This window comes from Agelaius tricolor, unplaced genomic scaffold (genome assembly GCF_023055355.1).
Source record: "Agelaius tricolor isolate 1412-34295 unplaced genomic scaffold, bAgeTri1.0.p SCAF_3, whole genome shotgun sequence".
Lineage (NCBI taxonomy): Eukaryota > Metazoa > Chordata > Aves > Passeriformes > Icteridae > Agelaius > Agelaius tricolor.
The window spans coordinates 11,703,922-11,718,489 of record NW_027269263.1 but is presented as its reverse complement, the minus strand read 5'-3'; the positions used below and the strand labels follow the sequence as shown (position 1 = coordinate 11,718,489).

The 14,568-nt window shown below is 37.9% G+C and overlaps 1 protein-coding gene across 4 annotated transcripts in view; it reads left to right on the top strand.

Moving 5' to 3' along the window:
- Positions 1–14,568, top strand: part of DGKI (diacylglycerol kinase iota) — a 209,826-nt gene that overhangs the window by 79,644 nt on the left and 115,614 nt on the right. For all 4 annotated transcript variants that reach the window (XM_071422458.1, XM_071422461.1, XM_071422459.1 and 1 more), the window contains exons 3-6: positions 6,255–6,350; positions 8,933–9,007; positions 11,455–11,511; positions 12,147–12,212. In XM_071422458.1, the coding sequence (XP_071278559.1) occupies positions 6,255–6,350; positions 8,933–9,007; positions 11,455–11,511; positions 12,147–12,212 (294 nt within the window). The remainder of the gene's footprint in view (positions 1–6,254; positions 6,351–8,932; positions 9,008–11,454; positions 11,512–12,146; positions 12,213–14,568) is intronic.

Below are 14,568 nucleotides of genomic sequence, written 5' to 3'. Positions count from 1 at the left end.
ACAGAACAGTGATAGGAAGAGCAGGAAATAGGGCAGAGAACATGGTGACAAAGGACATGGGAAACCTGAATTACTCAGTCCCCTTTTTTTTTTTACCTCCATTTTTGCTGGTAAGAGCTGCCTTCAGCAATCCCAGGTCACTGATAGTAGGGTCTGAAAGAAGGAAGATCTACTTTTGTGGAGGGTAGTAATGTTAGGGAATACTCAGACTGAACACACAGAGGTCTGTGGGACCTTGTGGGTTGTACATAAAGGTGCTGAGGGAGCTGGCTGACATCACTGCTAGGACAGTCTGGTGTCTTTGAATGGTCATGATGGTCAGAGAATGTTCCTGAGGACAGCAGTGAAACAAATGTCCATTCTGCCTTCAAGAAGGATTAGGAGTATCCAGGGAATGCCAGGCTAATCAGTCTTACCCTGATTTCTGTGAAGTTTATGGAGCAAATCCTTCTGGAAGTAATTTCCAAAAATATTAAGAAGTGACTGAGAGTATTCAGCATTGATTTATGGAGGGGAGATTGTGCCTGACCAGCCTAACACATTAAATAACTGGCTTGGTGGATGAGGGGAGACCATTGTGTTGACTTTTGCAAAGATTTTGACACCATCTTCCATAGCATCCTCGTAGATAAACTGATTGGGGTATGGGCTAGACAAATGGACACGAAGTGACCTATATCAGTGAGGTATTTAAAATTAGTGAATGTGACTTTTAAAGGAGTCTGTTGCATTATATTCTGTGCCTTTTTGACACTAGTCAGTAGTTCTGTCTGCTTACTTTCATGGACAGCAAGTGTTGGGAAGTGCCTAATGATGTTAATGATGTACTAAAGCTTGGATTATTCTTGCATGTGTTAATACAGTAGCACATGTTTTACATATGATGAAACATTTCCCTCATTCTAGATAAATTTATTTCTTTTCCCCATTAATGGTTTGGCTTCTCTATCATAACTTCCTAAAAGCTATACTAACTTTTTCACTGAAGGATGGACTTCTCTTCCATTAGAGGGTCTTCAAGGCTAAGTTTTGTAATTGGGAATTAAGCATTCAGTTGAAGAGATGTTTATATTTATATGCTCTCATGACAAAAGGAGAATCCCAGGGTATTCCATTAGTCACATAAAAAGATGAAGAGGTAATAGGAATTCTAGTTCAAATTATGCAGTGATGAGTGGAACCGCTATGCATATTTAAAAATTGCTGAATTTGTGTGTGCAGTTGATACTTGAAGTGCTGTGTTCTGGATCTGTAGTTCTGCTTTACTGCTTTTTTCATGAAGGTTTGAGATTTGATATTCTTTCCAGAGAGCTCTAAAGAGAAAATAAGTCTGTCATATTTCAGAATGGTGGCCATATATTTGTATTTTTCCAGTGGTGTAGAGGATGCAGTGATTTTGCAGAAAGTGCCCACCTAGAAAATGTCTATTTTTTTCTTGTTGCTGCAGTGCAACTGTTATCAGCCAAAGTAGTGGTTCATGAGGACATAGGGAATCATCATTTCTGTTGATAGCATCTGAACATTGCTGCTCCATAAAGACAAATGTTGTCATTCTGCTTCTGTATACAGGTGATCCCTCAGCTGAGGCTTAGGGGTATCTCAAAAGGCAATTGATGCAGAGATGTTGGAAAGCATGGCGGGGGAAAGGAGAAACCTATCCCTATGCTGTTTTATTTTGCTCTATGTCCACATATTACACTTGCAATAATTTAAGAATAGGTGACCTCTACATGAAAAATATTCCCAAATTAAAATGTGCTAATATGGAGTTACAACTGAGAATATATATCAACAGCAAAATATTTGAGGTACTGTTCCCGTCTGCAACACAAGTATTGCAAACTCTGAAATTTCAGAGTTAAGGGTGAAACATAATCCAAACCTGACAGAAAGATATTTGGGAAAGAGACATCCAAACAATTTTTTTTTTTCTGCTCAATAGTTATTTCATAAAGAAAGGGCCAAAACTAATAATTTTTGTTTACAAATAGATTTAATTAAGTTTGGATTGATGACCACTGATTTTACACTAATCACAAGTATAACCCAAATGCATATTTGCAAGAATATTCTTCTCTCTTGCTAGAGTGTTAACAAAGGGAAAATTTTCTTACTGATTTATTGTAGAGATTTTTCTTAAATTTTTTTTTTTCAGAATGTCAGTCATAGCAAGGACTGGAGGAGAGGTTCATTCCTCCTGTTACAATTGAAGTTACAGCTCTTTTGAATTAGAAGATTGGGCTGACTGAGTGGTTTATTTGTTTGGCTGAATAAGTATGGCTGCTTCACATGGCAAATTAAAACAGCCAGGTTTATCTTCATTGCTTTTGAAACCATGCTGACTGCAGTCTGAAGAACAGTGAGGTATGGAGATAGTGGTGGGTGTTAGAAAAATGGTAACTCTTGCTCTGTCATTTACTATGCTGGAGAGCTTGAAGAAATCTAGTTCAATCAGTGAAATATGCACAGCAAGTCGTGAACACATGCATGCAATTACATGGCTACCAAATCCTGGTTCTTGAATTCTTACTTCTCTTCCACTTCAGGGGGGATTATGTGTGGTATTTGTTTTGTATGCAAGGAATGTTTGCTATACTGAAATTATTTTTGTTTGCTATTAAGGTGGTAATGGATCAGGAGCAATCAAATGGGAGGTCTCCACCTGGGAGATGGAGAGATATTGAGATGGTGTGTCCCCTGTGAGCCAGGCTGCCAGAAAAGCTCTGCTGCCTCCGCTTCACTGAGCAGGGGCTCTTTTTCTTCCCAAGACACTTGTGAAGGCTGGGAAGCTGGAGAGGAGAGAGAGTTCACAGTTTTCTTTATTAGGCCACAGTCATTGCTGTTTTATCCACAATGATGGACAGCATCCATTTTCCACATAGCAAGTCAGAGCAAAATGTGTCAGCCCAAAAGTGTGATTTGATGGGTCAGCTGAGGAGACACCAAAAGCATCAGTCCCACTGAAGCCATCTTTAACCCACCACTCTCTGTGTCAGATCCAAAGTTATGTGGTCACAGGGTGAGTCATTTTGTCTAGCTGATTTGGTGGATAAGATATTGTATTTGCTGGGTCCCCCATGGCAGGAAGGAATGATGAATCTGACTCCTTGTTCTCAGAAGGCTAATTTATTACTTTATGATACTATATTATATTAAAGAATACTAAACTATACTATACTAAAGAATACAGAAAGGATACTTACTGAATGTTAACAAGCAAATAATGAAAACTTGTGACTCTCTCCAGAGTCCTGATGCAGCTTGGCCCCAGTTGGCCAATGAGTGACAGCAACTCACACCAGAATCCAATGAAACAATGACCTGTTGGATGAACAGTCTCCAAACACATTCCAGAGGAGCAAAACACAGGAGAAGAAAATCAGATAATTACTGTTTTCCTTTTTCTCTGAGGCTTCTCAGTTTTCCAGGAGAAAAACTCTGGGTGAAGGGATTTTTCCAGAAAATGTGAATGCCACAATAAGATAGCTAGTTTTTTTTTTTTTTTTCCATTAGCTGAACTAATTTTATGTGTAGCTTTACAGCCACAGATTCAACATGAGGAAAATGGCAAGAGCGTGAGACTGGTGTCTTCAGGGACAGAAAGAGAACAGCTGCTTCTTTAAAAGCCATTAAACCTAAAGCCAACATAAAGACATCAAGTACAAAATAAAGCAAACTGGCAAACTTTTAATGGAAAAAGAAAAGGCTATGTCAAAATATCCAAGTGATGACAGAACCTTTACTGTGGTTTAGCTTTGTGTTAAACAGGATATCATCCTAGAGGTGATAGGAGCTTATTCCAGGGACCTCTGTCAGCGTCTGTGTTGGTAGGTGGTGATGAGTGCCCTTTTGTCCAGCATGTTGTGGAATATTGTCTGTAAATTTTTGGAGTAGAAAATACTGTCTTATTTGAAGTCAAAATGCTTCATAGAAATGTATTGAATTTTTCAAAATTTTCTGTCAGAAGTGAATCAAAAATTGGCTTACAAAAGGTCACAGCACTTCCTTTGACTATATCATGATTTTCATAAGAGGCAAGAGAATATCTCATCATATAAATTACAGAGCCTTGTAAAATTTAAAACAGTAAAGTTAAAAAAATTCCCTTTGATCTTATTGAGAAAAATTAACTGAGAAGGAAAGATTTTTGAGGGAGGGAATTTCATCTCGGGCAGTTTGATCTTTGTGCTCTGATTCAGGATGAAAGATTTTCCAAAAGTCCATTTGCTGGAATTGAAATGGAGAGTTTTCACATGCAGTGCTGTGAAATTTTCTGCAGCTGCAGGTGTCTGGAGGTGTGCCACTCATACCAGATCAGGTTATTTACATTTTTATTGCCTAGTTGTATTAGAACTCTATAATAACATGAACTTGAAGGTCGTCCTTGTAGACTACTAACTAATTTTATTTACATGGTGATGTAAAGTAAAGACAAGTAAATCTCTGATATAATCTGGAACAATAGAGAACAAACAGTCCAAACCAGGTTATGGAAATAGGCCACTTTATCTTTAGAAATCCTGATGGCAAGTTATGTGGACCTGGTCCAAATGGAGGGGTAGTTAATCTATTTTTTAATATGATTTTTTTTATTCCTTGTTAAAAATTCTGTCCCTGAGCTGTGTGCTTTCTTTTTTAGCTTTCAGAGTTAGTCTTTGCTAAGAATTTTTTATATCCTATGAGATTTTCCTCTGGGTTATAATGTTGAGTTGACACTGTTTTGTCAGCAGAGAATCTGCTCATGTCAAGCACTCTTTGGTGAGCTTGTATTCTGCTACTGAAGACAAAATAGCTGCAATATAAGGACACACATGAGGGACAGAGTTTACAATCTGAATAATGTACCCCTTAAGAAGGGCTTGAAAAATTTCTTAAGCTAGTGCAAGTTCTTAGAAATTATTTTGAATTATAAAAGTGTTGAAAATCCTTACTCAAACTATTGTGCTCTGGGAATTAGAACACTTCTGATGAAGTTAAAGACCTGCAGACAAGTAGACCTCTCACCAAAAAACAGCCAGTATTGGTCTTGTCCTCTAGTTTTACTGGAAGTGAATAACATGGTTGGGGTAGGCACCACGTGCACTCTTGCCTAGTCCTGGCTGTTGTGGATGCACTCCAGAAGGAAAAGGATTTCGCTACTTGTGCTTTTCTGCATTACCTAAGAAATCAGCATATCAAGAGAAGCTATCTCATTTTATCACTTTGAAACTGACAGTGGTATTTTAAATAAATTATTTTCTCCAAGATGGCTATTTCGGAGCATCCTGCTGTCGGACGCCATCTGTTTGGTGAGCATCATCATTTCTGACTTCTGCAGTGTGGGAAGCAAATGTCAGACTGTCAAAGCATTTTCTATCACGCTCTAATTCTGGCTGAACAGAATTCTTGTTTATTCACTTTGCTTAAGTAGTGTACAGTAGACTTTCAGGGATTTTTAGTCACATCAGGATTGCAGGCAAGTGAAACCCACTGTCTCTCTACAATCAAATCTCTCTAGAACAAGAATTTGCATAGAATCAAGGTACAAATTGGGTCAAATGAGGCTGTCAAGACAAAGTTAGGTGTTATCCTATGATGTTAGTTGTTGATCACTCCTAATTGTCAGTGTGCTAGGTAGATTCTTTTTTGGAGAGCATTCTCAGATGAATGTGTTGTTCTTTCATGTATAAAGTTCAAGTCTAGTCTCTCTTGGTAGTGTAATGCTTTATTGAGGTATTCACAAAGAGAGTGTTGACCCAGCTATTTAAAGGAAAGCATTTTCCCTAGTTTAGTTTGTCCTACCATCCTAAGGGTACAGTCAGCATGTTGTTTTTTACTCCTGTGCTTGATTCTTAAATTTTTTTGTTTCTCCCATTGAAAGTTCATTTGTTGTGTTTTTGTTTCATCTCTCTGGATTTTCTGTTTCTTTAAAATTCTGTGTACATCCCATACTTAGGAAATCTGAATTCCCAGTTAAACTATGCAGCACGTGGGAAGAACATCAGCAAAGTTTAACTGAAGTGTGTTCAAATTGGTGACACATCATTGTGTATTGTCAGCATCTTTTAAGCTGGGATGGTCAGCCAGGGTAATGCTATTGTATGCTATGGCTTTGTGCTGTAGAAAACCAAAGCAATACCTGGTGGTGTGGTAGTTGGTTTTTATTTGGCCTTTTAAAATTTTTTTTAAAATTTGTTGACTATCAGATTTTTTTCCTTGTATGCTCACATGGCTGAATTTCACAAAACAGATTAATAATGATATCTTTTTCCCAGGAAAATGCTGTGAATGGAGAGCATCTGTGGCTAGAGACTAATGTTTCTGGGGACCTCTGCTACCTGGGGGAGGAGAGCTGCCAAGTCAAATTCTCAGTGAGTTATTTTTGGATTTCTTTTTCTTTTTCTGAGGTAACAAGCCTGGCTTCAGACTAATGCAGTGCTCAGTTGCTTGAGAGCTTGAATTGTTTGCCTGTGTTCCAAAAGGAGAGCAAAAAGGGCAAAAAGTCTTCTAGTAAAGACTTGATTGCTTCAGGAAAATAGTCCAAACCAGTTTTGATTGACCCAGATTATTTACACAGTGAGAATGTATGCAATGAACAGCTTCACTAACGTGGTAAGGGAAAAAAAGGATAGAATACTGAGGTGTTTCGGGAATATTAAAAGACACTAGTCTGTTTTACATGAAAATATATGCAAATATATCACTTGCTACAGCCTCTGAGAGGAGGGTCTGATCAAATTTCTGCAATTTTAATCACTGCAAGGGTTTGAACTGAATTTTCCAAACTCTTGAATGCACTCACCAGTAACGAGTGCACTCTCATATTTGAGTGTTTACCTTCTCCTGTTTGGGAATATTCAAGGTTAGCTTTTTCCTACTGAAGCTTTTCTGCTGTCTATGGAAGCATTTCAGTGGAGTGATCTCAGATCCATGAGTATCTATTCTTTGACTGTTGCACTTTCAGGCTATTTCAGGAGCTCTTTCTGCCTAGTGTTTCAGTTAAATTGCTTCATCAAAAGAGAAGAAAATACCCAAACGCCTCTCACTTGGGTATTTAGGAAGCTTGGGAAGAGAGTGGGGATCCTGTACTCATGTCCTTGATCTGAAACAATGCTCCAAGAGAGTATCCTAGCCCTTGGACTGAAAAGATTAAAGGGAATTCCTCTTCTCTGGGATGTTTGTGGTTACTATCTGTGGCTCTTCATGATACTGCATTTCTGCTTTTATTACCACCCTCCCCACCTTCAGAGCATTTAATTCAAAGCAAAGCATTTTGATTCACTAATAACCCCTAGTGTTCAGGGCAATGTGATCCAAAATACTTTCCATAGCACATTTTTGTGCTTTCCATAGCACAAATTAAATATCAGTCTCCTAAAACTTCTCAAGCAAATTGGGTGCATTATGGTATATAGCACTAAGGCCAAGCCTGAGGAGCCTATGCCTCCTTCAGAGTACTGAAGCAAAGTCCCAGCAACTGCTGGTTGTGTGGTAATACTCCAGGAAAGTGTCACTCTGTGTTTGCTGTGCACTTACACTGGTCCTGAGACACTGAGTGCTGGCAAAAGCTGGACACAGGATTTCTTTGGCTGAGTGGACCTTTGGTCTGACCCAGTGTGGTGGTTCTTGTCTGCTCAGTAGATTTTTGCCTTCCTAAAACTGAGAAAATTCTTCCTCGTGATTTGGCACATTGGAAGTAACATGGAAATTTAATGATATATTGTATATGGTTTTTACAGAGATAAAAACCAAACTTGGCAAACACAGAGATAAAAACCATGAACTTACCAAGTCATGAATCATGTGAAAGCCTGGAGCCTGGTCTGCTATACAATGCCATGATTCTTCAGGTGAAACATTAGAACACCATATACATGGGAACATGCACAGTTAGGGTCTATCTAGATAATTATGACAATTAATAAAATTATTATAATTATTCCATAATTATGGAAGCAGTGAGCTGAAGCAGTGTTCCCTGTTGTTTTTTTTAGTGAGCTTATTTAAAATATGCTGAAAATTATAAAGAAATAATTTATTAGAGATTTAAATGGACATGAATAAATTGAATGTAAGAGATCCAAAGCAAAGAAATCTCAACTTACTTTGTATTTATAAATCTTCTGTCCCTCAAGCACAAGTCTGTAAGTTAAATTTACATGAAAATTAATTCCAGCTGGTTAATTAAATTGAGTTTATGGAAGTAAAGTAAGTAAATACATTCTCTCTTTTGGATGTATTCTCTTGCCTTTGATATGCTTTGACCCAGGGGATTCAATGGAAATTATTTCAAAAGTCTTATTGAAATTAATAAAACTAACCAGCATAATTGAGAATTTTGTCCCTGCTGTAACATTTCATAAGCATTTAACAGCATTCTATGAGAATTTTATAATTCTCTGCTAAAATAACCCAAGTACCCAAGTATTTTTCTGCAAGGCAATGGTCAGGCCCATCAAATGAAATATTTTATGATAAGCATGAAATGACCTCTTGCAAACTGATGTGAGTTCTCTGGTTTGCATGTGCAATTTTTCTCCTCTTTGCTCCTCATCTTTGTAGGATGCTCACTTTTAGAGTGATGCTCTGCAGTGTTAACCTGATCCCCTACCTAAAGGGAGCATTCACTTCTAGTTCACAAGCTGGAGTATTGTGGCTGTTTTTTTTTTTTTTTTCAGAAAAGTTCAGTTTTTAACCAGAAGAGCTTCAGTTCTTATTTATTTATTTATGTGTGTGTTTGTCTATCTATCTATTATCTATCTATCTATCTATCTATCTATCTATCTATCTATCTTCTTTTTGTTTTTCCCACAACTGAGAGCACCAATGGAGGGAAAAAATAAAGTGTATTGCATAGAGAGTGAAACATCTCTTGTTTTTCAGCTGGCTTTGTTTTCCCCTGGGCATAGCTCAGCTCCAGACACACACACACACTGTCCCTTTGCTGTTGCAGAAGTCTGCCCTGCGGAGGAAGTGTGCTGCCTGCAAGATCGTGGTCCACAACGCCTGCATGGAGCAGCTAGAGAAGGTGAGACATTGCCACCTTCTGGAGCCTGACGTAGCCAACATGCTTTTAATTCTTTTAGTGAGGTCTCAGCTGGAAAACGCTCTGTGCCAAAGTTTTCACAGCTGTTTTAACAATGTACTTGTGAACGAAACTTGGCTTAAAATTCTGCTTCTTAAAAAAAATATATTTCTTTGAACCCCGTGAACCATAGAAAACCCCAAAACCAAACAAAGAAAAAAACTAGAGAATGCTTTCACATTTTTAATGTTTTAAGAATAAATTGCCTCTGATTCTAGATTAAAAATTGAAGCTTGAAAATGGAGTATCCTGTCATGTACAAAATTGGCCTTTTACAATTCCCCAAGTAAAGCCAACATAATTCATGGTATGACAGCTATACTTATTACGAGCAGTGCAGCATAAGATGCTAGTGTGAACTTTCCCCCCTGTATTTACTAGACTATATTGTTTTCTCTTCAAAACTTCTGAATTCAAGTTTTTGTCTGTCAAATGGAAAACATCAAACCTTTCCTTCATACTACCATTATTTCTGTGAGCATCTGTTCTGCTTCTCATTTCCTTCAAGGATTCTTGATCACACCCAAGCACCTACAGAATATCTATCACTGACTTCAGTCTTCCCCTCAGAGATTTGTCTTCATTATGCCTAACTGGAAATGTGCTAGAGAAATCTCCTCCCCACCCTTTTCAGTCCTGGTGGGATACGTGCAAAAAATATGTGTGGGAATTTCCCCACTGCTTTCATTAGAGCTTCATTTTCACTCTTAAATGTTTAGCAATATTGTTCTTCATAAAACAAGCTGATGCATAACAAATTTATAGCAGCAAACCTATAAGGAAAGGGCTTTTTCCTTTCCAAGTATTTGGACTCATGTTGACAAATCCCACAGTGATTGCCATAATACCAAGTTGGAGAGGTACCATTTCCACCCCCGATGCTTTTATCCACAGTGAAATTAACATTAGCACATGCTTGCAGCACAAAATGTTACCAGTGAATTTTTCATGATTTCCTTCATCACCAGCAGTGCTGACTTTCCATAGCCCAGTGAGTTGGCGGCATTGGCAGCCAGAGAAAATGAAGACTTAGATAAAACCCAGCTTCTTCGTGCTGTTTTGGAGACCACAAAATCCCCCTCTTGGCAGAGGGCTGTTACAAAGTCTATAAAGTTTAAAACTAGTACCTAAGTCTTCTGCTTGACCCTCTCTGCCAAGGTGCTAATTTTAAGGAAAATAAATACAAGCTGGGTCTCTCCAGCCTGCCATGGCTGAGCAGTGAAACAACAAATTGCAATTCCAGGTGGAGAGCAATAGGAGATTAATATTATAATTAATTTCTTTATGTGTACTAGGTATATGTGCCTTTCATTTCTTTATATGTACTAGGTGTTTTGCTTACTTTTTTGTTTTGTGTGTGCCTTTTAAAAAATTATTATTTTTATTTTTCTCCCTAGAGAAAAAAAAAAAATTTCTCCCTAGAACTATGATTTTGAAGGCAACTATTATTAAATGAGGGAAGAACGTATTTATTTGGGGAGGGTTGTATTTAAATTTGGAGAAGCTTGGTCATTCTATATTTGTAACAAAAGCATAGCTGTGCATTGTCTTCAAATGTTTAATTCTTTGAAGGATGGTCAACTCAAACTTGAATTTGTTTAATTTAGTGCATTCTTATTTCACAATCCTTTAGGCTTTGTGCAGGCCTCTCTCTTCTTCAGGGCCTTTTTTTAGTGTCTACATCCCTCTATTCTTATTTCTATTGTTTTTTTTTTTCTCAAAACTTTTTTTTCTCATAGAACTACCTTATTATTTATTAAGTACTTTTTTTTCTCTTCATCTTCCTCAAAATGTTTTCCATTCATGAGAACTCCTGTTCTCTTTGGAGTGGCAACACCACTGCATGAGGCAATACAATGGTCCCCAAATGATTTGTGGCTGGGGAAGTGGATGCAAACATCCTTCTCTAAGGAAAAGGTAGAAATCTATGAGAATTTGCATGGTTCTTTATGTAAGTTGCAACTTCTCTACAGATTTTGTTTATGAAGACGTAAGTACAGGATGTGCAAAAAGGTCTTGAGTAAAGAATGAAATTACCAGCACCTTTTGAGACCTAAGCTGAAGTCTGCACTTGTTTGCAAATGATTTTCAGAAAAACAAAATGGATAAAGCAGTTTCCTTCTAGAAGGAGGAAGCAGTTGAAATATTTGAACTGAGTAGGCAGCCATAGCATTAGTGAAGGTGGGGGCTGTGTAGAGGTCCAGCAAGGAGAATTAATATGGCATATGAAAAGAGATTTTTCTGATATCCAGGTAAGGATCTTTTTTCACCCAGTGAAGCTAATATTTTAATAGATAATAAATACTTTGGAAGTCTTACCTAGATCAAGATATTGGGATAACTTTCCTTTCAGCTCACTCTAAGTTCTAACAGTTTTATTTCAATGCCAGATTAACTTTCGCTGCAAACCAACTTTCCGAGAAGGAGGCTCCAGATCTCCAAGAGAGGTAAGTACTGGACAAATTTCTTTTCATTTGACATGTGTGCTGGTCCCCCTGGTGTGCAGCTGCAAAAGTGCTTTGAGATTGAGAGGAGTCTCAGACAGAGAATTGGTTCCCAATGGAGTATGTTCCCCTCTCCAGAATAAATGTAAAACAAATTCTAGCTGAAACACTCTATTACTTATGCTGACAGAAACCATTTCACTGTTCTGTTGTCTTTTGCCCACTCATTCAGTTATTCTATCTTTTTCCCTTTTTTTGGTAGCATTTTTTCTTCTTGGCCTTTGAGCTAGTATTTTTGTTTTTTGAAAAACTATTTTCCTCTCCTTTCACTTCTTGTCTCTTAGTCTTTTTTTTTCCCCTCTAGAACTATCTCAAACATAAAATCAAATATTTAAAAACCTGAATACTGAGGAACTAGTTCTGGCCTTATTTCAATAAGATAAAGAAAAGACCACCTTGTCCTTATTCCTCCTACAGTTTTGGTGGTTTTTGAGGTTTCCTGCAGGGCCTGCTGTCCATTTTGCTCCAGGAATGACTCTGTTGGCTGAAGGGACTTTTTCCTTGGTGTCTGTGAACAAATTTTACGTAGATGCAAGGTGCCCATGCTCCTATAATACATCTTTTTTTGTCCTTTGCAGAACTTTGTGCGGCACCACTGGGTGCACCGGCGGAGGCAAGAGGGCAAATGTAAGCAGTGTGGAAAGGTGAGGTTTCCTGCACAGCACAAGCACAGCACAGGGCATTCAGGAGTTCAGGGTAGCCAGTAGGTCCTTCTAGTCATTGCAGTTTTTTTCTATCACAAACACTTGGCCTCTTTTAATAGCTAATGACAAGCCTGAGATGTTGAGCATTCCAGCTCTGATTCCCATGTGGGAAGAGAAAGGCAGCTGCATCTGCAGGAATGAGAACATCATTTGTCCTGGGAGGTTGTGGTGTACTGGCTGCTGAAAGTGAGGAGGAGGAAAGCTGTGACTCCTTGAGCCTTTTTAATTGCTAGGCTAACCCTGTACTAATATGATGTTCTTGCAGTGCTGTCCTCTGTGACAAAATTGTGATGGCCTATTTTTTAGGCTCCTGGAAAAGAAAGGCTGTTGCTTTCTTTCTGCCCCAGCAGCCTCTAAGATCTGTGAGACTGCTTAATGTTTCTTCTGCTTCATAGATTGTAAAAGTTTATTTCTAAAAAACTATAAAAAAGGGGAAGAAGTACTTTAACTACTGAATGTCTTTCTTCTTAAATATTATGAACCCCTGAAATATATTGGGAGATATTTAAAAATTAACAAGGATTCAATTTCCTTTATTTAGCACTATGCTAAATACTTCTGCCGTCCTCTTTACAAATAGTAAGAAAGTCCATGTTTCATCTCCATGGCACAGCGCTTCAGGCAGAGGAAAATGAGATTTGTATCTGGATACTCATGCAGATTGTCAGCTACCAATAGGACATGCAATAAAAATGTGATGCCCTTTTATAGCAAGTACCTTGGGAATAGTGCAGCAAGGCAGTTTGCACACAGCATTCTTGGGGTATTGACTTTGCCATCCTTCTCTGCCTTCTTGGCCTGGATCTCCTCTACAGATATTTGGAATTGATTTTGCAATGAGAGAACTCACCAGGTATCATATCCAAACTTGTGCTGGGATTAAACCCGTGGGCAGCCTTGGTTGATATAAGTCTTCAAATCCAACCATCAAACAGACAATACAGAAAACTTCAGAGAAAATCTCAGTTTTCCCCATAAATAAAAAATATGCAGTTAAGAATAACATAAGTATGTTGTAGTAGAGTTGTTTTTTGCCAGGAAACAAAAAAATTAGAGAAAATTATAATGAAAATAATCAGTTATTTTTATTGGCCAAGCAGTCTCCTATAACAGCAAAATGCATGTGCTCTGCTAGAACATTTCAAAAACCTCCAAGTAAGAGCCACCGTTATTATTCTCTTGTCTTGCAAGAAAAGGGAAACTATCACTGAAACAGAGCGACAGTAAGTTTAAAGCAATAAAAAAATATTAATCATAGAATACTTAAGGATTCTGGTAGAACACATTGCTGTATAACAGTCCTATCTCATGCCTGGAATCGGATGGTTAAGTATTTTAGTGATCATTAATTACAGTTCAAATCAAGAAAGTTTTCAGGATGTACCCATCTCCTGCTTCAAGCCATAAACAGGTGGATAGGAATTAATACACTCCATATCCTTAGCACAGCCTTGTGGCTTTATATTCTGTGTGCCATTATGTGCCATGGCTGACACTTCCTGAAAAACTGAGTATACAGGGGTCTGTCACTGTTCAACCTTACATCAGAAGTGCAGTTTGAAAGAAATTTTCCATGTTGTCACTACTTGCAATGGTTCACATAGGGGACAGTCTTGTAACAAATGAACTGAATTCCTTTTAGATTAAACTTAATTGGAAGTTCACTCTGCAGTTACTGGTGGGAATTCAGTCCACAGGACCAGACTACAGCTAATTCAAAGTGAAATTATCTGAAAATGCTTGTGTGTAATCTCTTGAGTACTAACAGAGACTGTGCTACCCTGTTACACATTATTTGCTAGTGCAAATGCAGCTTACAGAAATTCATTTAGGCTTTAGGTTTTTACTTTTCCCAAGAGTGATTTCACTGATTTATTGCTGAAGTACTATATAGAGAAATTGGTACCAGGGAAGTGGGCCTGGCATGTGCAGTGTAACCAAGAAAACTATTTCTGGTTTTGTCTCATGAATTTCCAGACATCATGCCTTTATAGTTAACAATCTATGATTATTAACTATCTTTCCTGTGGTCTTGCCTTGTTGAACCTTGAGTTCATGTAAAGTTGTAGCATTTACAACATCCTTTAGCAAGAAATTCCTGAACTTAACTACGTGCTTGTTTCAGACCTGTCACACATTAGGTCTTTTTCCTAATCTTTCATAGCTGTTGTGTTTGAAGGGATGGTAATTAAGAGTTCTCAACCCATGGCATCAACACCATTCATGATGTTTAAGAATTCTTTTCTTTCTCTTGAAGACATGGAAAAAAAAAAAGACCGTTTCGTAGCTGTTAGCT